The sequence below is a fragment of the Aphelocoma coerulescens genome, chromosome 23, assembly GCF_041296385.1.
Source record: "Aphelocoma coerulescens isolate FSJ_1873_10779 chromosome 23, UR_Acoe_1.0, whole genome shotgun sequence".
In the NCBI taxonomy this organism is placed as follows: Eukaryota; Metazoa; Chordata; class Aves; order Passeriformes; family Corvidae; genus Aphelocoma; species Aphelocoma coerulescens.
The window spans coordinates 8,027,186-8,049,091 of NC_091036.1; the positions used below are offsets into that span (position 1 = coordinate 8,027,186).

General features: G+C 58.7%; 2 protein-coding genes and 1 long non-coding RNA gene across 3 annotated transcripts; all 3 read right to left on the minus strand.

Annotated features, from left to right (window-relative positions):
* Positions 1-3,245: 3,245 nt before the first annotated feature.
* E2F2 (E2F transcription factor 2) lies at positions 3,246-10,744 on the minus strand. Its single transcript, XM_068994419.1, has 6 exons — positions 10,178-10,744; positions 5,166-5,253; positions 4,594-4,813; positions 4,324-4,482; positions 4,053-4,167; positions 3,246-3,814 (listed from the first exon to the last, which is right to left on the minus strand). The coding sequence occupies exons 1-6, from the start codon at positions 10,460-10,462 to the stop codon at positions 3,329-3,331; spliced, it is 1,353 nt and encodes a 450-aa protein (XP_068850520.1). The 5' UTR covers positions 10,463-10,744; the 3' UTR covers positions 3,246-3,328.
* An 804-nt stretch (positions 10,745-11,548) lies between these two features.
* LOC138098141 (uncharacterized) lies at positions 11,549-16,454 on the minus strand. The gene is made up of 3 exons (XR_011146548.1): positions 15,976-16,454; positions 12,268-12,403; positions 11,549-12,006 (listed from the first exon to the last, which is right to left on the minus strand). It is a non-coding gene; the product is annotated as an uncharacterized lncRNA (long non-coding RNA).
* A 788-nt stretch (positions 16,455-17,242) lies between these two features.
* On the minus strand, positions 17,243-19,062 carry ID3 (inhibitor of DNA binding 3). Its single transcript, XM_068994393.1, has 3 exons — positions 18,535-19,062; positions 18,278-18,349; positions 17,243-17,789 (listed from the first exon to the last, which is right to left on the minus strand). Exons 1-2 carry the CDS (start codon positions 18,853-18,855, stop codon positions 18,293-18,295), a joined length of 378 nt encoding a protein of 125 aa, XP_068850494.1. The 5' UTR covers positions 18,856-19,062; the 3' UTR covers positions 17,243-17,789; positions 18,278-18,292.
* Between the last annotated feature and the right edge of the window lie 2,844 nt (positions 19,063-21,906).

The following is a 21,906-nucleotide window of genomic DNA, read 5'->3' on the forward strand; positions in this document are numbered from 1 at the left end:
CCGGGCGGCGGCAGGGGGAACGCGGGGAGGGGGGGGTGGGGCGGGGGCCTCCCCTGCGGAGCGCCCCGGGGTGCCGGCTCTGCCCGGCTCAGCGCCCCGCGCCGCACCGGGAGCCGCTCCGACCCTCCCTCCGCCCGCTCCCGCCCCTCCGCCGTCACGCGGCGGCCCCGCCCGTCCGCACGTTAAAGGCAAAGAGCCGCAGTACTCCCCAAGAGTAAGGGGACGTAAGGGGTGCGGGGGTTCCCCCGTGCTGTGGTAGGACGAAGGGAAAACCCTAGGGTCTGGTTGGATCTCGATACCTGGCACCCACCTTTTCCAGCCACCCAGCATCTCCCTAACCCCAATACCCACATTCTCCAGGCACCAGCACGCCCCTAACGCCAACACCCACCTTTCCCAGGCACCCAGCACCCACCTTTCCCAAGCACTCAGGGACCCCAGCACCCACCTCAGCCCGGAACCCACCTCAGCCCAGCATTCCAGTACCCACCTCTTCCAGGGACCCCCAGCAACCACCTCTCCCCATCTTGGTAGGAGATGGAGACCCCCACAATGATGCCTAGTCCGCCCCAAACACCGGTTGAACTGGAGGTCACCCCTAGCCTGCCCTTCCTAGGACCCCGAGAGGACAATCCTTGGACAGGGGATAATTACTGGAGCCCTTGGCTTTTTGTCCCGCTGGAGGCGACCTCTTTGCTCCCTCTGCTGTCCTCTCATTGGTCCCACCTTTAAACGGAATTTGGTGCACCATTCCTGCTTATTTGCTCTTCCCGGAGGATGGGGGAGCTTGGACACCCCAGGACCAAGCAATGAGGTTGAACAGACACAGTACGTCCCACTAGAGGCTGGAACAGAAAGGGGCAAACAGCCTCATTGGGGCTGGTTTGCCATGAGAGAGGCCAACATGGTGCAAGGGGGCTTTGCAGACCCCCCTCCATGCCCCTTGCATCCCTTACCCACGATGGATCAGGGGGTGGCAGACCCTTGACCCTTTTACTGAGCCAGGAGTGGGGCTCACTAAAACTCAGTTCTGTGCCGAACCAGGGCCAGCCCAAGCCCTCCTCTAACCCACTGTTACTGGGATGCTGAGGGGGACTGGGGTACAGGAAGAGCCATCACAAGCCTTGGGTGAACGACTACGCTTGAAAGGTTCCACCCCTCAGGCACCGGCAGGCAGGGAAGCCCTCGGTTTGGGGTGACCTCCCCCAGTTTGGGGGGACTCAACATCTGCCGAGCTCCCGGGACATCTCGTCGGCAGGGCTCTGGCAGACAGAGGGTTAAAAAGGCTGCAGCTCAGGTAGGACTGGAGCAGGAGGAATTTGGGATAAGAGCCCCTCAGCAGACAGGCATCCCTCGATACTCCCGCTTCTCTCAGCTGCCCCGAGGGGTCCCTCCGGTCCCTTGGCTGGTGTGGCCCTGCCACCTCCTGGCTGGCCTGGGGACTGCGGGGGCAAACGGCCCGGGGACACACAGCCCCGTTGCTGCCGGACACTCATCCCCACGGGGGATGGGGACTCTGTGCCCCTCGCCCGGCTCTCCTGGCCCGGGGCTCTCCTCCCCTCCTCCTCCTCCTCCACACCACCAGACGAACTATGCCACGCCAACATGTGCCATGATCCCAGGTATGAGACATCACCAGGTACTGCCAGGCGTCACCAGGTACGATCAGACGTCACTGAGTACCACCGGGTATCACTCGGTACCAATGAACATCAGGTACCACCAGCCATCACTGGGTACCACTTGGGTACCACCCCCCACCACCACATGCCACAGGACATCAGCTGGTACCACTGACCACCACTTTGCCACCAGCAGTGGTGGCATCCCCAGGTCACAGCATGACAGGTAACACATGGGGAAGGACCTTATATGGACACAGCTCCTCCAGGATCTTTCTCTGCAGCCCCCAAATCGGGGTGCACAAGCCTATCCAGCCCCAAGCTCCATAGGGAGCTGACCCCCAGCCCTGGGGCTTTTCCCACACTTCTGGTTGAAGGGGCTCTAGCTCAGGCAAAGGCTCATCCCAGCCAGATTTGGGCTGGAAATCACCAATCAGAGACCAAACAGGTCATACCTGTTCTCCTCACTCCAGCCAAAGCATCATCTCAAACCCCTTCTCCACAAGTGCCTACAGAGCACGCTGGCCCGTTAAAAAGCCGCAAAACAGGCTATTTTACCCTGAAAACAGGAGCAAAACCAGCCCAGCTCCTCCCTCCTCCCAAACCATTCCAGCATTTTGCTGCTTAGAGGAAAACAGCCCTTTACAACTCCAAAATTTTATTTTATTTCAACCCCTCCTGGGCAACACCAAGCGCCACAAGTTTTTCCGGGCCAAAACACACTCTCACCCACACCATCTCTGAGCCAACCTACAGAAGCACCAACAACCCAAGGAAGGACAACTTAAATACACCCACTGACAAATCCAACCCCTCCCGGCCCTGCCAGGCCCACATCAAAGGGAAGGGGGGGGGGGGGTGGCGCGCAGATAAATACAGTGCAATAATTACAGATATTTCACAAAGAATGGCACAATTAAAAGCCCTATCCTACCCCGTATCCCAGGGCTTGTCCCAAGCTGTTTTCCAAGCCCCTCTCTGCAATACATTGCCTCCTCCAGACATACCTCTTCCCAGTACATTCCAGTTTTGATAGTACCAGTAGCTCCAAGAGGCTGGAGGGAGCTGGTGTGGACTGGGATGGAGAGGCTGCAGCCCCTCAGGGAATGCGGCTCCATGTCCTGGCCAGGGATTTGCCAGAGCCACATGAGCTTCATCCTTCCCTCACCCAAAGGTGACTTCAGCTTTGCTGCCTGCATGTTTTTTCAAGGATATTCCAGCCGTGGTGGGGAAAATGCCACTGGAAATGACCTGTCGTGACCGTGAAGAACCAGTCTAACTGGGGAGCAACTGGAGTGACCCTGAAACATGACACAGCCCATTCTAGGCACAGGTTTCTCTGCCACCCAGGGGTGCCCCTAACCCATCTGGGGCACCTAAAGGCACTCCCAATCCACCAGCATCCCCAGGGTGGTGGGGGGTTATGGTGGGAAGCACCGGTGCCCCATGGATTTATGGGGGGATGCTGGGATGGGTCCCAGATGGATCCCAGGGCACTCCCAGAGCCCAGTGAGGTGACAACCAACCCAGGAGAGTGCAGAGAAGCCACACTGGGTGAGCAACACAAGTCCCCCCCTCCCCCCCATCCTCAGAAAACCCAGCACTCCCCAACACACCTCACTCTCTCCAGTCACCCCACACAGACCCTGCATGCTCAGGACACAAGTGGCCAGAGGGGACAAAGGCAATGGGGACTGGGGGGACACTCAGTGCTTCAGCAGGTCGCCCAGGTCATATGTCTCAAAGAGGTCTGTGACACCCTCATCCTCAAGCCCCCAGAGATAGTCATCCTGTTCCAGGGGGGGCGAGAAGGTGATGAAGGGTCCCAAGTCCAGGTGGGAGGGGGTGCAGGGCAGCTGGTCCTCCGTCTGCTGTAGAAGGTGGGCGGGGGAGCCCAGGAGCCCAGGCTCCACCTCCAGCAGTGAGCTGGGTCCCCCCGGGATGGGGAGAGGTAGAGATGGGGCTGAGAGAGGAGTTCCTGTGCCTCCCCAGCTCTGGGAGACGGTGTGGGGTGGCTGTGCAGCTGAAGGGGAGCTGTTTGGCGGGGAAAGGGGTACGGGGCAGTCCCGTGGGGAGGTGGCAGCAGAGGGGACAGGGTGGTCCTTGGTGGGGCTTTCGTCCGTGATCTCCTCTGGGCAGAGGTACACCTCGATGGGGCCATTGGTGCTCTTCAGGTGGAGCTGGAAGTTCTCCTGGGAGGGCAGAGTAATGCTCAGGGGGGCACCCAGAAGGTCACCCATATCCCACTCCACTACCCCCAACCCATGAGGGATCCAGCTGTGGCATTGCAACTCTTGAAGGACCAGCCCAGGGTCAAAAAGCCCCATGGAGACACCCTGAAACCACCCAGGGTCATGCTGGGCTGTGTCCTTGGGACGCCCCAGAGGGACCCATCAAGTGTGGCATGGGTCCAGCAGCACCGACACACACCTGGCTGAAGTCTGGCACCTCCAGCTGCGTCTCAGGGGGAGCCTTCACGGCAATCACCGTCTGCTCCTGGAAGCTGCTGATGGCACGGAGGTCCTGGTAAGTGACGTATGCCAGCGTGGACAGGAACGAGGCATAGGAAAAGGAGGAGCTGCAAGCAGGACATCAACCCCTGCATCCCTCCAAAACACCCCCCAAGCCCAGGGGAATCCAACTGGAGGAGAAGGGGTCCCCAAGACCCTGCCCTCCCTCCCATCTCCCTCAGCAAGGATATCTCTGGTTGGTCTCGTTGTCAGCCATCTGCCGGATCTGCACGGCGCAGTCCTGCATGAGCTGGTCTAGTGTCCTCTCTGTCCTAGCTAGTTCAGCGAGTTCCCCCCGCAGCATTTGTTGCTTCACCATCATCGCTGTGTCCTCAAAGATCCCTGTCCCCCTGCCAATGGAGATGGCATCTCAGCGATGGCACAGCACACCCTACGTGTCCCCAAGCCACCTGTCCCCCCCCCGCCCCGTGTCCCATTTTCAGCTGCCCAGCACCACCTACATCCACTGGATGTGGTTCTTGGATTTCTTGCGGATGAGCTGGATGCCCTCTAGCACGTTGGTGATGTCGTAGATGCGACGTTTCTGGACCTCCAGCACCTCGGCAGCCCGGTTCAGATCCACAACACCGTCGGGAGACTCGTTCAGCAAACGGATGAATTTTTTGGTGAGCAGCCCCAGTGAGGTGTCGTAGCGAGTCTTCTCCCCAGGAGACTTGGGGGCTGTGGGGAAACAAGAGACCCCCCCATCCTCTTCTTAGTTTGGGATGTGGGATGGAGGTGACGTGGGGCTAGACATGAGAGACCACATTTTCCTTTCTTTAGTGTGGATGTGGGACAGAGGTTACACAGGGTTGGAGACAAGAGACCTCCCCATCCTCTCCTTAGCCAGGGCCATGGGATGGAGGTATCACTGGGCTGGAAATGAGAGACCCTCCCCATCCTCTCCTTAGTGTAGGATGTGGGCTGGAAGTGACATGAGGTAGTGCTAGAGGGGACATGGTTCTAAGAGGGAAGACAAGTGGGGTCTGCTCCCCCCAGCTTCCCCTGCCCCATCTCATCCCGCATCACTTACTCCTGGGGCTGGGGACCTGTGCCAGTGTCCAGCCCTTCCCCTTGGGCGTGCGAAATTCGGGGCCCTCCAGGTCCAGCTTCCTCTTGGCCTGGAGCACGAGAGAAAACCCTGCATTGTGGCCAAGCCAGACACCCCTCTGAGGTCCCCAGACCCCCCAGGGTCATCAGCCGAGCCCTGGGTGCCACATCCTGGGGTGGGAGAATCCTGCAAGAGGCTCATCCAGTTGCAATACCCCTTTTGGGAAGGGGCACAGCAGCACCAAGCAGTGTGAGAGGCCACTGGGAGAACCAGACGGAGAGGAGACGCGGGGTCCCGTCATGGCCCATGGCTTCCTGCCCACCCCGGTAGTCACAGGGAACCAACCCACCGGGATTTCCCCTCACCCCCAGCTTCTGGCAGGGCTCAATGGGGCTGACCCCTGGGAACACGGTGGCTCGGAAGCCAGATCCTCACCCTCCCATCCTGCCAGCTGGCTCACTGGGGTGCAGGATTTCACTTCCCCCCCTTCCACCCGGGTCATGGTTGAGGCAGTCGAGGGCACCCAGCTGCCACCAGCACACCTGGGACCAGCTGGGTTCAGCCCCCCCGGGGCCCCTGAGTGCCCTGGACACATGCACCCAGCTGGAGGGAAACTGGGGTGAGGGGAGGGGAGACAAACATCCCTGCACCTGCTGTCCTCTCACCAAGGCAAGCAGCTCCTTGAAATCCCACCCAAGGAACCTCGAGCAGCACTTGGGCAGAAGGGACCCAGGGAAAAGTGCAGCAGAGTAAATTCAGAGGAGAACTGGAGGGTGTCACCAACCCCCCACCAATGCAAACAAATCCCCCAGGACCCTTCCACACCCACAAACACGTACAGGATGTTTCAGTTCGGCAGTAGAAAGCAGCCCCCCAGCCCCATCCCGACCTCCCCCAGTACCTGCTCCCAGGCCGGGCTGTCCCACAGGGTCCCCCCCAGTGCACCCCGCATGATGCCCAGGTCCCTGTGCCGGCTCCGATGGCGGCTCCCTAGGGAGCACAATGCACTTTGCGGGGAAGGGTTGGGCACCTCGGCGTAGCTCCCACCCGAAGGGGCTGGCGGGAGAGGCGCCAGGGGCTGTTTTCCGCCCCCCCAGGGAGCCAGGTTGGTCCCGAGCTCCTGTGGGAATCTGTTCCCTCCCGCCCTTCCCTGAGCAGGTTTTTCCCAGTGAACATGCCTCCAATCCCAGCCTCGTGCCCCCAGATCTGCCCTGGAGCTGCCGGCATGATAACGGTTAATTCCGAGCACATGGGAAACACCTGCCTCAGATAAGACCCCATCCATCTGCCAGCACGGGAGGGGGGCCAACACCCTGCCCCCCCCCCCCCCCCCCCCCCTCACTGGTATCCCTTGCTTCTCCGGCATGGATGGCCATGGCCAATGTATGTTCCCATCACTGTTGGGGAGGTCAGCTGCACCCCACCTGCCCCAAGCAACAGGGAAACTGAGGCACAGAGCAACCCACAGCAGGTCCTGGTATTTCCAGACGCCTCCAAACCCCCCGAATCCCCCCTCCCCATGTGCAGGAGGAGATAAAGGGGGACCCCTGCTCGCCCAGGTGCAGTTTTGGGGGGTAGGGGCTTGGTGGGCTCAGACAGGGGCAGGACCCTGAGTTCTGGGACCCACCAGCAAGGGACAATGGACAAGGGGCTCCCTCCTGTGACCCAGCTGCCATCCCCCCAGCCGGGCAGGATTAGGCACACAACAGCTGAGTGGAGCACAGCGAGGGGCTCCCAGCACCCTGCCAGCACTGAGGGGGGGTGGGATGAACCAGAGCAGGTAGGGGAGCAGGGAACAAACCCAAAGACCCCCCCAAGACATGGCAGAACCACCCCATGCCACTTGCCAGCCCCTAGCCATGGCTCCCCAGGATGTGGGAACACACCATCTACACACCAATATGATGGTGGGGGTGGGAAATGAGGCTTGACCCCAAAATTTCAGGGGGGTGTAAGGCAGTGAGGGGGCAGCCTGGGCCCCCTGCCAGCTCTGCCTGCCAAGCAGCCCTGAGCCCAACCCTGGCGCCAGGGGCTACACCCTACGCCCAGCCCAAGCATCAGAGCATCCCTCAGCCCCCCCGCGGGGGGCTTCTCCTGCCAACCTTCCTTTTCAACAGCATTCGCTGCCTTCTTCGGGCTTGCCCGGGCTCTGCCCGGCCCTTTATGACGCTCCCCCCAGCTCCCCCTTTTGCCAGCCCCACCACCCCCACGGGGGCGTGGGAACGCAGCGCCTGGAGTTGGGCACTCGGAACTGGCAGGGAGCCAAGGGGCACTCCAGGATCCTGCTGCTTGCTTGTGCCAAGGGGCTGTTGCACCCCCTAGGTGCAGCCCCCACTGCCTTGGGGTGGCTGAGGGCTAGCAGGGCACAAGATAGGGACAGGGGAATGGAGGCTGATCCCAGATTTGGGGGACAGGGAGACTACCCTGCGCTGCGGAGGAAGGCAGCACCCTCACCCCAGGTACTGCTCCCTACTCTGGGGTGCAGCCGACATCTGCATCCCCTCCAAGAACCCCATCCCAGGAGATGTTCCCCAGTAGAGAGGAGTTGGTGGCTTTAAAAGCCGTAGCCAAAAAAGCCCCTCCAAGGGCAGCAGCACAATCACCACTTCCCCACCTATCCCTCCCGCAAAAATCCCCCCTTCTGCTCATGCAGAAAACCCTTTGATGGGATCAGGGTGGGATGGGATTACGTCACCCCTGTAGAATCTGGGGTACTGCCGAGCAGGTTCTCCCGCCAACCCAGCACCCACAGGGGCTGCCACTCTTGGGTGCTCTTTGCACGACCATCTCAGCCCTGCCAGCTCGTACAGAACCACAGCGGATTCTGGACGCCCTTGTTCAGGGTGGGGAGCTGGGATTCCGCAGCAGAAACACCTCTCTCTCCAGTGCTCTTGCATAGCTCTAAGCCCCTATAGAGACTCCACAGACCCTACAGATGGGCGAACACTGACGATGGGATTGGCCTGGGCTAAAACCACTCCAAAATACACATTTTCCATGGAGGAAAATGCATTTAACTACTCCAGAACTCTCAAATTGGAGAGTATGGTAAATTTAAGGCTTTTTTGGACCATGAGAGACAACCCATCCTTCTTTCCCGTGGAGGGATAGGCTCCTCCGTGTGATCCCAGATCACTCATGTGGCAAAAAGCCGGTGGGAGCGGCCGCAATTGCCCTGCTTGGGAATTGGGAGGAAACGCTCATTATCTGATTCCCTCGGCTCTGCACACAAAGGCTGTGCCATGAACAGGGTGTGTGCAGCAGGAACCCCAGCTGTCAGGACTGCGAGGGCCACACCGGGGCTGGAAATAGTATCTTCAGCACTGCGAATGGGATAGTAGCATCAGGGAATGAGATGAGGATGGGGAACACCTCTCGCAAGCCACCAAGGGGAATGGAGGAGCACGTCATGCCCCCAGTTGTCACATGAGCCCCCCAGACCCTGTTCAAGGGACGACTGTGGGCAGGAGCACCTGGAACATCTCCTTGTGTGGGTGATGATGATGGTGGTGATGAGAAAGAGGCCATTAGTCCAAAACCTCTTGATCCCAGGTGTCACTGAAGGACAAGGACTTTGTGTCCCCAGGTGTCACACAAGCGGCAGGAAGGAGTACCCTGAGCACCTCCTGGAGCGGGTGGTGATGATGATGATGATAACAAAGGGGCCATTAGCCCAAAACCAGCTCTGCAGATCCACGGAAATGGTACTGGGAGTCTTGTGGGGTGTTTTTAAGGGAGGGGGCAGCAATGATGGTGTCTCCTTAAACAACAGCCCCCGGCAGTGCAGGATGTGGCATCTCAAGCGGTTCAGAGACAAAGAGGCTGGAGAGGAGACAGGTGGTCCCGAAGTCCCCCGGGATGGGACTCGAAACGGCCCCCCAGACACAGCATAAAGGGGGAAGCAAAGACACTCCCTCTCCCCCCGCCGCAGCAATGTCCCCAGCGGGCACCAAGCATCAGGGATTGGGGAAAGGGGGGGCGGGGGCTGGAATAAATAAATAAATCAAGCTTTGGGAAAACTAAATCGGTGTTAGCGGGGTCTGGGATCCCTCCCAGGACCCGGGAGAACAGAGGCTCACAGTGAGGGCTGGATGTGTGCCCAGGCTGGAGCAGGCAGGAATTAAATGCCAGCTGCCAGCGGGGCCGACGGGCCGGGGACTCGGAGGGGGCCCTCCGGGAGCAGGGACCCTGGGCGCGGGACCAGCACTCGACTTGCTCCTCAGTTTCTCGGTTTAGAGGTAGCTTTGCAGCTTAGTGCTGGGCTCTGTAAACACAGCCGTGACCCCGCGGCTTGGCGGCAGAGGTATGGGACAACAAGCCCCCTACACAACTCCCAGCATCAGGGTCCGAGCTACAAAGCCTTGGAGTGGTCCACGGAGGATGAGACCCTCCCCGCAAAAAAACAGCCATTGTGAGTCCCACTGTAACCACGGGCAGAAGCCAAGCTTGGAAAGCGACGCTGCAGCACCCCTGTCCCTTGTCCCCCCACCTCCCGGGTGACGGGTCACCCCAGGGGTCACAGCTTTAAAGTGGGGAGAGCCAGGGGGCAGGGCTGGTGCCCCCCACCCAGAGGAGGCAGGAGCTCTGCCAGTACCCATTCCTCATTTCCCCACCACAAAAAGGGCTTCTCAAAGGGCCTGGGATTGCTGACCGGGTTTGGAGGCGCAACCGGGACTTTTTGCAAGCTGAAGAGAGGAAAAAAGGCCGAAAAAGGCCGAGAAGCGGAAGCCGGAGCCGCGGGCACGCAGGGGCGAGGGGAAGTTGAGAAACATCTGAGCCATTTCACTGCGACTTCTGATTTCAGACCTCACCCTCCCCCACCCCCAGAAAGACGCATTAGAGGGTGCAGACTCCAATACAAACTGCAAAATCTGGAAGGGAGGGGGCTGCACATGCTGGGGTCACCCACTCCTTGCTCCCCACCCAGCACGATCCCCAGCCTCCCGTGCCCCCGAAGCGATGCCCGAGGAAGAGACGGGATGTAGACGTCTTACCGGCAGCCGTCCCGCCGAGGCTGAGCAGAGGGTCCTACGCTCGGAGCCTTGGGGGGTGTCACAGAGACACCCGCCCCGGGAACCGGGAACGCTGACAGCCGCTGGCGTGTAGACCTGGGAGAAACAGCCGGTGGACAACGCGGGGCTGCCCAGGCTGGAAGCCCCCGGATCACAGGAGCCCATCACCGACATGGCCTTCTTCGGGTCGTGGTGGGGAGGGGGGTGCGGGAGGGCGGTGCCCCCCCTCCCCGGGGCGGGGGACACTCCCCTGGGGAGCCGCAACATTGCAAAGTCCTTTCCGAGAAGCCCGGCCCGGGGGAGGGGACAGGAGCACCCCGCGATTCCGTAGCCGGGAGGGGGTCACAGTCTCAGCCGTGGCATTTTGGGGGAGCGGGGAGGCGTTCCGGCGGGCGATGCCACCGGCCGGTCCCCAAATTCCCACTGAAAAACCTGCAGAGAAGAACGCGACGGCGATGCCGCCAAAACCGTAGGAAAAATCGCTTTTGGCCCCAAAAAATCGGCCGCACTGGGGCCGTATGGGGCCGGGGCGGCCGCAGCGCCGCCCCGCCTGGGCCGGGACCCCCGCGCCCGGCTCCGCTCCCGCCCGATCGCGCCCGGCCCCGAGCGCTCCTTTTTTTTCTTTTTTTTTTTTTTCCGGTTTTTTTTTTTAAGCGCCAAAACCCGTGCCGCGAAATTCGGATTTCCCGCGGAAAACGCCGCGCGCTGATTGGCTGTCGCTGCCGTGGTCCCGTCCCCTCTCTGCGGCCGGTGGCGCCGCGCCGGGAGGGGCCTTAAACCGGCCGCCCGGCGGGCGCGGTCATTTATGCAAATACGGGGAGGGGCCTTCCTGAGACCACTTGCTGGGGGGAGGGTTGCTCGTTTTGGGGGAGGAGGGCATTCGGGTTGGGGATCGGGACTAGCACACATTTTCCGCTATTTATTTATTTTTTAGACAATACCCCCCTCCCCCTCCCCCAATCAATCTGGTGGGCTCCAGCCTGGGGGCTTCGATCCTCCAACCCCCTCATCCCGCATTCCTGATCGTCCTCTCATCTCCATCGACCCCCAATCCTCATCTTCCCATCCTCATCCCACCCTTCCCATCGTTCCCCCATCCCCAGTTACAGCAACCCAGGGCAGGGGAGAGGGGGCTGCATGTATTTAAAACCAAAATTTTGGCGTCCAGCAGTCAGAGGCTGTCTGGCACCTCCCCACCCTGCAGACAGGGGACAGTGCTGTTGGGGGAGGGCAGTGATCTCAGAGGGGCTCAGCATGAGGAGTTTTGGCCCCTGGTTCACTCACAGTTCATTCAACCTGCCGTCCATTGTTCCCCATGCGTCCCACCTTCATCTCCTTGGAGTGCATCAGGCCTTTCTGGCAAAGTGGAGGGAGAAGATGGGGATGAAGGGCACCCAAGCTGGCCTACGGGATATTTCAGAGTGCAGCAGTAGCAGGAATCACAGAGGCAATTGCAAACCCCCGAGGGAGGGCAATTCTGACCATCACTGGCACCAGTAAAAGGCCACCACAGCCACTGAGACAAGCCAAGGTTTAATCCTGCTGAGGCCACCAAGCCACAGCAGCTGGTTCCTCTTCGTCCCCTGGTCCCTCTCCATCATGTCCTTCCTCTCCATCCCCTGGTTCTTCTCCATCCCCTGGTTCCTCTCCATTCCCTGATTCCTCTCCATCACCTGGTTGCCTCCATCCATTCATTCCTCTTCATTGCTCTTCTCTCCATTGTTCTCCTCTCCAGGAAAAGCCAACTCCACGCCCAGGTCTGGGATAAGGATAATCATGCGCAGAGATGGACTTTTGTGCAAAGAAGCCTCCTGGAATACAGACAGATGGACACACATGCTGGGCATGGCCTCTGCTGCGGATGAGGAAGGACACCAGACCTCCAGACTCCAACTCAGCTGGGAGGGACGCCCAGAAATGTGCCAGGAGCCTCGGATCCAGGATAGACATTTGCCTCCCACCGTGCAAGAGCTTTGAGGCAGAACAAAAGACCTGGCAGCAGTGATGCCATCCCAGCTGGGTGGTGCGGCCCTTGTGCCAGGAGTGTGGCTGAGCTTGGCAAATCAACCCACCTAGACCTTCTTCTTCCCCTCTGTGGGAGGAAGACAACTGCCGTCTCCATCCCAGTGCACGAAGAGAAGGCCGTGCCCAGCAGGGTGGATAAATCTGTGTCGACTGGCTGCCTCGGGCTCGCTCCAGCAGGTGACCCTTGGGATAAGGACATAAGGGTATGGCAAGGGCCTGGCAGGTTGTGTCCTCAACTCCTGCGGTTTGGACAAAGCAGAAGTGATGTCCCCACATGTCATCAGTGTGACCTCACTGGGGTAAGGGTTGACCCAGAAGGTGGGAAAACTTATTGGCTCTCACCCCCTCAGCTGTGCTGAGGAACAGCTGAGGGAGGAGTCAAGGGCATCTTTCCACTACCTAATATTTGCTCAATAAGCCTTTTACAGGCTTTCCAGCCATGGCTTTCCACCAGCAAAGTCCTCTACCATATCAGAAGACACAGACTTGTATCTTCCTGTGACACCAAGGTGTCCAGAAGGGTGGGCCATGCACCAGCTTCCACCCTACAAGCCAGAGGGGTTTGGATTGGAAAGAACCTTAGAGATCATCTCGTTCTGTGATGTTGCAGAGGTCTGGGATGACCTTGTGGATGGCCTGAAGCATCCCAACCAGCCCCTTGACCAGCCCCCTCACCCTGGGGCAAGATGAGAGATCCCATCACTGTCCTGGCCATGGTGGGGGGGAGGAGCCAGGAGACCCCTCCTAGCTTCCCCCCCGAGGGTCTTGGGAGGGTCTGAACTGCACTCCCAAACCAGGGTGAAGAGGTGATGGTGAAGAACAAGCAATGATGTTGCTTTTCCCAGTGCAGATTCAGCACATGACACCACAACTGGGCCACTGCATTTCTGCTCAGACCAAGATGGCACCACCAGAGGCTTTGGGGTACCGCACCCCCACTTACCTCAGGATCTGGAAAATCTTTTGGATATTCAGCTTGGAGATGAGGGACCTCATCATGATGTGGAGCACAAGGAGGAGGTTGACTATATCCCAGAAGCAGGGGGCTGAAGCTGGGCTGTGGGCCCCAAATGAGACCACATCCCCTAATGTTCCTCCCCCAGGAACATTCCCAGGAGAGAGGGGGTACAAGGGGTGCTGGTGGCCTATGGCTCTGCCCAGAGTGGGGGGAACAACTGTCCCGGGAGCATGCGATGGGCCACTAGGCAAGCACAGGTGGCCAGCAGCCCCCACGGCCCAATGCCACACATCCCTGTGCCTGGAATGGGGGCAACAGAGGAGGTCCCAGTCCTTTCTGGAAAGGCACCAGAGAAGGTACTGGTCCTTCCCAAGGGGAACACCAGAGGAGATCCCAATTCTTCCCGGGGTAGGCATCGGAGGAAGCCTTGGTCGTTTCGAAGGCTGCAGCAGAGGAAATCTGAAATCCCAGCTCTTCCCGAGGGGAGAACCTTCCCGGTGAGCCGGGCTCTTCTTCCTCTGCCCTGGAGACGGCAGCAGCGAGCCGCGGATGCGCAGCCCTCACCGCTCCGGCTCCACCCCACATCGTCCCCGGCAGATTTTTGGGACGTGTGTGAAGCCTCTGTCCCACCATGGGACAAAGCCCCGATGTCACCTGTGGGAGAGGGAAGGCAAGGGCTGACAGGAACATGCGAGGTGGCTGCCAGGACAGAGGGTAGTCTCCATGGGGGTGGGGAGGGGGCAGGAATAGCCTCCTCCAATTCCACAGCATCTCTGGGAGTTCCAACCAAGGGGGTGCTGAGCCCCTACACAGGTTGGTTTGCAGGATGAGCCCTCTTGTGCATACATGCACGCGTGTGTGTGCACAGACACATGTCAGTGTAGGCACGTGTGTAAGTGCACATAGGTGTCTAAGTGCACACAGGCATGCATGCATATATGCACACATACGTAAATGTGCATGCATTTTAAGTGTGACACAGACGTATGTCAGTGCCTGTAGGCATGTTGTAAGTACACATGGGCACAGGTGTAAATACATGCACACGTGTGAGTGTGCCCGGACACGTGTGTCAGCGTCTGTATACACGTGTGTGAGTGCACATAGGTGTTTGCAACTGAACACAGTCGTGCATGCATACCTGCACGTGTGAGCATGCACAGACGTGTGTCAGTTTGTAAACACGTGTGTAAGTGCACACGGGTGTGTGGAAACGCACACAGTCATGTGTGCATACATGCACACACATGTGAATATGCACATACCACACATGTCGGTGTAGCCATGTGTGTAAGTACACATGTGCGTGTACGCACCCACGGTCAGCGGCCAGAACCCCCTTCTTCCACGCGTGAGCGCGCCTGGCCAAGGTCACGCGTGTGCGCGCAGCATCTGTGTCAGCGGCGGCTGGCGGAGAGCCGGGCGGGGGGGCCGAGGGGGGCCAGGCCTTGGCCAGGGCAGCAGCGGGAGGAGGAGGAGGAGGTGGAGGAGGAGGTGGAGGGAAGTGCGGCTCAGACAGCGCGGCGCCAGCAAACACCTGCAAACAGCTCCGGGCACACAATGGCAAATACAGGTGGGAACCGCCGCCTCCGTCAGCGCAGCGATTGCATCAGACTCCGGCGCTTGCCAAGAGGCGAACGAGCCAGCCCAGGGGCCACCGGCACCGCGGCGGGGCCGCGCTCGACCTTCACCATCGCCCCCCGTGTTCGTTTTTGCCCTCCTCACTCTCTTTTCTGCACCCCTGCAGTGTAGCTGGGGTGGTAAAAGTAAAGCCGGGCTTGCTCGGCCAGGAGCATTTTTCTCGTTCCAGCTGTTCCCCCCGAGGTAAATCTCGGCCCCGGCGGCTATTTTTAGCTGTGTGTTTTCCCCGTTTTCGTTAAATTTTTTTTTTTAAATCAGGCTTTTCCTGGAAAGCATCGGCATCCCACAACAGCCAGGGTAAATCTGCTGCATGGGGTAAATCTTCCCCCTGGGGTAAATCCCATCAATCCCCCGAGGTAAATCCAAGCCCCAGCAGTTACTTTTAGTTGTGAGGGTTTCCCTATTTTTTTCTTTTTAAAAAAATTTTTAGTTTTAAAGCAGGGGTTTCAAAGAAAGCACTGGCAACAAGCCACAGCCCAGTCCAGGGAGCCGGTGGGGTCTGAACAAGGCTTGTGCCAGAGTCTGGGAATGTCGAGGTGGCTGTTTCGGGCAAGGTGCTGGGATCCATCCGCCACGGGGGAGGAGGTAACGGCCCTGGGAGGCTTCCTGGGAGCTAGAGCCAAACCTACGCCCTGCCAAACGGCGCAGCCCCCGGCGTCGGGAATCCCCTGCCCTCATCCCTGAGGTGGGACAGGGGCAGGGGTCACCTCCACTCCCCGGGGGCTGGAGTGCCCCTCCACCTCCCCAGTGCTGTTTCCATCCAAAAAGCCACAGCAGGACTGGTTTCTCCCACCCCACCAGTGCCTAGTCCCACTTCTCCCAGTAACCCCAGCCCCAAAGTAGGCTCATTAATGCTCGCTCCCACGAGTCCAGGATTTCCACCACCATCATCCCTGATGGGGGACCCATTAGGACCTGGAATGCTCACACTGCAAGAAGCCCCACCTTCCAGCTACCGAGACACATTCCCGTCCCCTGGCTCATTCCCAGGGTGCTTTTCCCACCCGTCCCACTCAAATCCCTTTGGCACATCAGCACTGGCACAGCTGGAGGACCATGACACCGGGGTGAACATGGGGACACTCACCCCTAACCCACCCTTTGCCTTTTCCTCCAGAGCCAAAAGCCATTGGAAATGGCAAAAGCCTACTTTTACCTTGTCAGCATGACAGCAGCTCCGTTCCCAGATGCAGTGGTTTCCGGAGGGACACCCTCACCTGCCTCCCACCGTGCCTGGACAGCCCGTGTTGCTGCATCCCACTCCATCCGGGGGTGCCTGAGGGTACCCTGCCCTGGGGAGCCCAGGGACGTCGAGCTGGGAGGAGGGAGGAAAGTTCCCAGGGGCTGGTGATCCAGTTGGACCAGGTGATGCTTTTTGGAAGCTCCACATGCTGCTTTTCCCTGTGGAAATGCCCATGGACAAGGGGCATTTGGCAGGCGCCAGTTGCACCCCAAGCTCCTGTTGGCTGTCCTGGGGATAGAGGCTGAAGCAGGTGTGCGTGGGGGAAGGTTTATATCACTCTGTGCTCCAAGACCCCCGTGTCTTCTCACTCCTCCTCTTCCTTTTTCCACTTTGCAGTCCCTAACCCAGCTCCCCTAGATGCTGGAGCACCCTGGGAACACCCCAGCGCCACAGGGTAGGACCCACGTCATGCCTGGCCAAGCCCACAGCAGCAAAACCAGAGCCCAGCTACAGGGGATAAAGAGGATGCTGCTACAGGTGGGGGTGAAGTTAATTTAACTTCATCCCAGGCAGGCCAGCACCTTCCCCAGGGAGCATGATCTGGCTCCACAGCTGAGCCAGCCGCGGGTCACATCTGCTCCCGGGCCAAAGGGAAACCGCAGCATTACCCAAGGGGAGGGAAAAGCATTTCTGCTCCAAACACCTCTTTCCTGGGGTGTTGACCCCAGGGAGAACAGGCCAGGCAGGGACTGCTCTCTGGATATCACCTGGGGCAGCAGAAGCAGCCCAGAAACGCCTCTACTCCTATGGGGTGTATCCTGGGGGAGCAGCATCACCCCTTCCAGCCCGGTAGAAGCTCAAGTCCAATCTCAGGGCACCCAGTAGCCCATTTTCACAAGGCTAAAAGTGGAAAAAGCATGTTTTCCCATCCTTTTCAGGGCTCCAGGTACACCTCCAGATGGTCCCCGGGGCTCAGCACCGTCTTCACTCCTTCCACATCAGATAAGCACAGCAGCACCCAAAATAGCTGGCAGCCACCTCGGCCGGGAGCCGGCAGCCCAGGGTTAATTCCTCCCATACCTGAGCTGACATTTCAACGCTATTACATAATTACGGAGATTCCTACAGTAACCCTAGAAGTTCCCATCAGAGTTTGGGAGGCTCCCACCCCCCAGGGGTTTGTTTTCCCACCCAGGGGTGCACCCCAACTCCCTCCACCCCACTGATGAGGGAAAAAAAATCAAAATGATCTGATTTTTATTATGTAAAAATGGTAACTTTTATAAAAAGTTTCTAAAGCAAGTACAAGGCACATTCGCAGAAATTCACCTTCCTGCACAAAAGGTACAAAAAGATACTCTAGTATAGAGCTCCACAATACACGAGGCCGCAGCCCCAGAGAGTTTGGTTCATACTCGAGGATGTTTGTTCCCCCCTCCCCAAAACCCCCTAATCCCCACCCCACCATTCCATTAAACACCTTTTAGAAAAAGGACTCGCTGCTATAATCCAAAAATATACAGACAACCTTCTCTTCATCATCAGTCTATCGTTAAAAATATCTCATGTGAGTTCGGGTCCAAAGCTGGGATGCTGAGCTCCGTGGGTGGGATGCTGGCGGTGGAAGGCTGGGGGGGTCGGAACCAGCCGCTCCCCGCTCGCGGTGCCCGGGCCCGGGGGAGGCGATGCCGGGGCCGGTAGGTCGCAGACAGCCCGGCGCCACGGAGGAAGCTGCTATTTACCTCCGGCTGATAACGAACCAGGAACCGACACTCGCTGCCTGTTTGCTAATTGGCACCGGGAGAGGAGAGAAGAGAGGGGGAGGGAGGAAAAAGAATAATAGTGGTAATTAGTGTGGTGATAAGTGGGGTTGGGGATGGACACTTGGGAAGAGGGGGTGGGAGCCGGGAAACAAAGTTGCTCGGGGCCGGTATCTGACCCCCGGCTGGGGATACTGGGGGTAGGTTGGTGCTGGTGGCGGACTGGAGTGCAGGTGGGAGACTTGGGGGGGGGGGATTGCAGAAAGAGGAAGCACGCGTTTGCGTTATTGGGATCGGTATCGGTGGTGGGTTGGGGGAGGTGGACTGGGGTGCGGATGGTGGGAAATTGGGGTGCAAGGGGGAATTGGGAAGCATGGGTTGCTGGGGATCCGTACCCTGGGGATTTTGATGCTGAGGGGCGGGAGGGGGGCCCGGGAGGCCACCTGGGGTACGGACATATGGGGAGGAGCGGGCTGTGGATGGTGGTGGCTGTGGCGATTGGGGGCGACACTCACCTGATGGCGGCGGCGTTAGTGACACAAACTTCTCTCGTCTTCGGTGGGGAGCTCTGAGGCGAGTTCAGCCGCCTGCGGAGAGAGTGGACAGGGCTTAAGATCACCCCGGCGGCTGCTGGTCCCCGTTCCTCCCCATTCCGCACCAACACACTCGGAGACCCTGCAGCAACCCCATCTCGACGTGTTATCACCTCCAACCTAACATACCCTCCCCAAATCGACGTACCTCCCCCCCCCCAGCCCGAAGCAACCGTTACCTTGAGGGAGAGTAGGGTGGCCTCGGAGGAGGGGTCGCGGCCCTTGGACCCCTCCTCCAGCACGATCTGGAGGTCGAAGATGTAGTCTATGACGTGCTGCAGGATCTCCACCTGGCTCACCTTGGTGCCTTGAGGGATGCCCGGCACCAGCTCCCGCAATTTGGAATAGCAGTCGTTCATATCGTAGAGCAAGTTCATGGGCTCTTCCAAGGCCGGGCTCTTGTTGTGGCTGCCCCGGGCGATGGCCAAACTCTGCTCCGAGAGGCAGCAAACGGCCTCGTAGCAGCTCCGGACGGAGCGCACCGGGCTGATAGCTTTCATGGTGGGCTCAGAACAGATCCGGAGATACAGAACGGGGGGTGTCTAGGAGGCTCAGAGGCTATCGCGGCACCGGGGGCCTTGCTGGGACCTCCGAGCACCAGCACCACCAAAGCGGGCAGCTCTTGAGAGCCTTAACTAACTGCCACACCTCACACGCCAAACCTTCGGACCTCGCTGGCAGACTGGGGAGGGGATGGGGCCCCGCGGCGGCTTTATATAGGCAGCGCGACTTGACCCCGCCCACTACATGCAAATTATGAACTACATAACCCACTTTTTGTGTAAAATAACCATTAATCTCGTCCCTTTTATGTAAACGAATCCCTAAACCCCGCCCCCGAACGTGAATGAACATCAAACCCCACCCCTACACCTAAATGAAGCCTTAAACGCCCTCTACCTCAGGCCCCCCCGCTCCCCCCAGCCCCCCAAACTGACCCTTGATGGCCAGAGCGGCCCGACGGGGATGACACGACCGCGCAGGTCCCCCTCCCCATGGCCGGACCCCCAAACCTCTTGGGGATTATCCCCCCCTAAACCCCTTCGACACCCCAACCCCAGCACCCCCAAACTGTCTCCCCCCCCCCCCCCCCCTTTGCAGTGAATTCCCCCTATTTTTAGACGGGACGATGGGGTTTCCCCCCTCCCCACCTCCCTGTTTTAAGGAAATTAGTGCCGCCCTGTTCCTCAATCCGCTTCTCATCTGACCTCCAGACTTTCTGGCGTCAGGAATTATCTTGTGACCAGCAGAAAAAAATTAATTGCGGTAAAACTGAGGTTACGATGGAGAAACCAGATTTAGGTCAATGCCTGCAAGAGGCCTGGAGGGTTTTTTTATTCTGGAGGGGGGAGAGGAGATTTATAGGCAAAGGGGTTATCCCAGTAGAAGTGATGGGGGGCGGGAGGGGGCGAGGATGAAGAAAACTGCCCTCCCGAACCATCGCTGCCTCAAAACTTACAGAATCAGAAAATGTCCATAGAAAAAGCCCAAAGCTGGAGCAATCTGGGGTCCCCAAGTGGGTGTCACTGTAAAGGGTGCCACATGGAGGGGTCCCGCAGAAGTGACAGCCCCACAACACCCAGATTGTGAATCTGTATGAGCCCAAGGGGAAAAATCTCTCTGCCCCAAATATTGACTTCTATGGGAATTAGTTATGGGGGGTGTTATTGGGGCTTAGTTATGAAAGTGCAGGAAGGGAATGTTACAGCTGAGAGGGGGAGGGCACCCTGGGACCCTGCTCGGCCCGGGGGTCCCAGCTAATGAGGGGTGCAGGGGGGTGGGGGTACCGTCACCTGGACCAAATTACTCCTGCCCACGGCAGCGATTTATTCGAGATCTGCCCAAATCCCGGTTCGGTAGTGCTGGGGTTTATTTCCACACCCTCAAAGGGGTCTGGGGACTGCAGGCTGGAGGACACACCCCTCCTCCCCACATCTCCCCCAAGCCACGAGCTGCTCAACAGCCCCCCCAAGAAACCTTGAAAGCAGCGTCCAACACTTTTTGAGGTTGGATTATTTTTGTACCTTTTATTTCTCCCTCCCCCCCCATTAGGAATTTCCTGGGAAACTACCTCCGTGTAAAGGATGGCGGCTAGGGAAGAGGCATAATTGCTCTCATTAACCTGTTTTGGGGCAAGAGCCAACAACCAAACCCCCCTCCCCAAAAAATAAGAACAAAATAAAGTTAAAAAATAATTAAACATCTTTTAAAAAGAAATAATAAATGTAAAACTTTATGAAATTAACACACATTTTAAAAATGCTTACAAAACATTTAAAAACTCTTTTCAGACCACCACCTGAATCCTTCTTACGACTTCCCCTCAACACAAAACAGCAGCGTACAGCCTCTGCTTATTCCCATACACCCCCCTCATTTCCCAAGGGATGGGGGGGGGGGGGGGGGGGGGGGCGCCTGAAAGGCTTCAGAGGGACTCGGGGGGGAGCTTTTGTTTGCAGGGGGGTTTTGTTGGCGGCGGTTCCCACAGGCTCTGCCTGGGCGGCGGGACCCACTGCCTTTGCCCAGCTGTGGCCCGGGCCCTCCAGCTGTGTTGATCTAACTCCCGGCCCCAGACAGCCTGGCGCCAGCCCTGCGCACGTCATGCATTCACAGAGGGATGCGTGGCCAAGGCAACCTCCTCCCCCCGCGCCCCCCCCCCCCCCCCCCGCACCACCACGGCCACGCTGCCGCCATATTCCGGAGGGATTCGTTCCAATCCTGGGTACCCCGAGTGTGTGAGAGGGCTGGGAGCACAGGGATGTTTTTATCCGATCACCCCAAGTTTGTGTCACGGCCCCCCACCCCCCCGGATGGGTCACTTTTGACCTGGGGGGTCGCTTTTAGGGTGCTGTCACACTGGCAGCTCCGGGTTTGGGGTGTCTTCACGCAGCGGCTGCGGGGGGAACGGATTTCTCGGCGTGGAGAGAAAATGGGGGAGGAAGGGAGTGGGAATGCTCGAGAGCATGATGATTTCATGGTGAAAGGGCCCACACTGGGTGTTTTACTAAAACGAAAACTAAAACAAGTAGGAGAAAAAGCAGGACCTGAGATTATCCACCTCGACAAGCCCCCCAAAATGATACAAAGCTTCCCCAAGTCCCTTGGGGGAGGGGTGACCATGTACCCCCCTACAGCTCAGCCATTGCTCCCCACCACCTTCCCCCCTTTCCTGGGAACGGACTGTAAAACCCAGGGGATTTGCCCACACGGCAAATACCTGCAGAGGTCCTCGCAACTTGCAGGGGTGGCTCACAAGCAGCTCCTTCCCCCCACCCCAAAATAATCTACCCCTTGGGCTCGGGTTTGGTTCAATTTTTTTTTTCCCTGAAATAAGTCAGTACAGGTGGCAGGATGTGCGGGATGTAATGTGGAGCGGAAAGGGCCAGATTCGGCCTGGCTGCTGCAGGGCAGGGAGGGCAAGCGTGAGGGTCCCTGTGTCCCGGGGGAGCACCACCAGCGTTTTGGGGGGAATTTCGTGAGTTTTGGAAGCTGGAGGCTGCCTGGAAGCGCTGGCTGTAGGGAAGGGAATTGGATGGGAGAGGGGAGGAACA

Bases quoted from the DNA above. Each gene is read 5' to 3' on its own strand.
- E2F2 (XM_068994419.1), bottom strand. From the start codon at position 10,462: ATGTTGCGGCTCCCCAGGGGAGTGTCCCCCGCCCCGGGGAGGGGGGGC. The intron at 5,254-10,177 runs GTAAGACGTCTA...CTCGTGCTCCAG, and splicing joins CCTCGGCGGGACGGCTGCCG to GCCAAGAGGAAGCTGGACCT. The intron at 4,168-4,323 runs ATATCCTTGCTG...GTTCCTGTCCAC, and splicing joins GACAACGAGACCAACCAGAG to GCTGGCATACGTCACTTACC.
- ID3 (XM_068994393.1), bottom strand. From the start codon at position 18,855: ATGAAAGCTATCAGCCCGGTGCGCTCCGTCCGGAGCTGCTACGAGGCC. The intron at 18,350-18,534 runs GTAACGGTTGCT...CTCTCTCCGCAG, and splicing joins CCACCCTACTCTCCCTCAAG to GCGGCTGAACTCGCCTCAGA.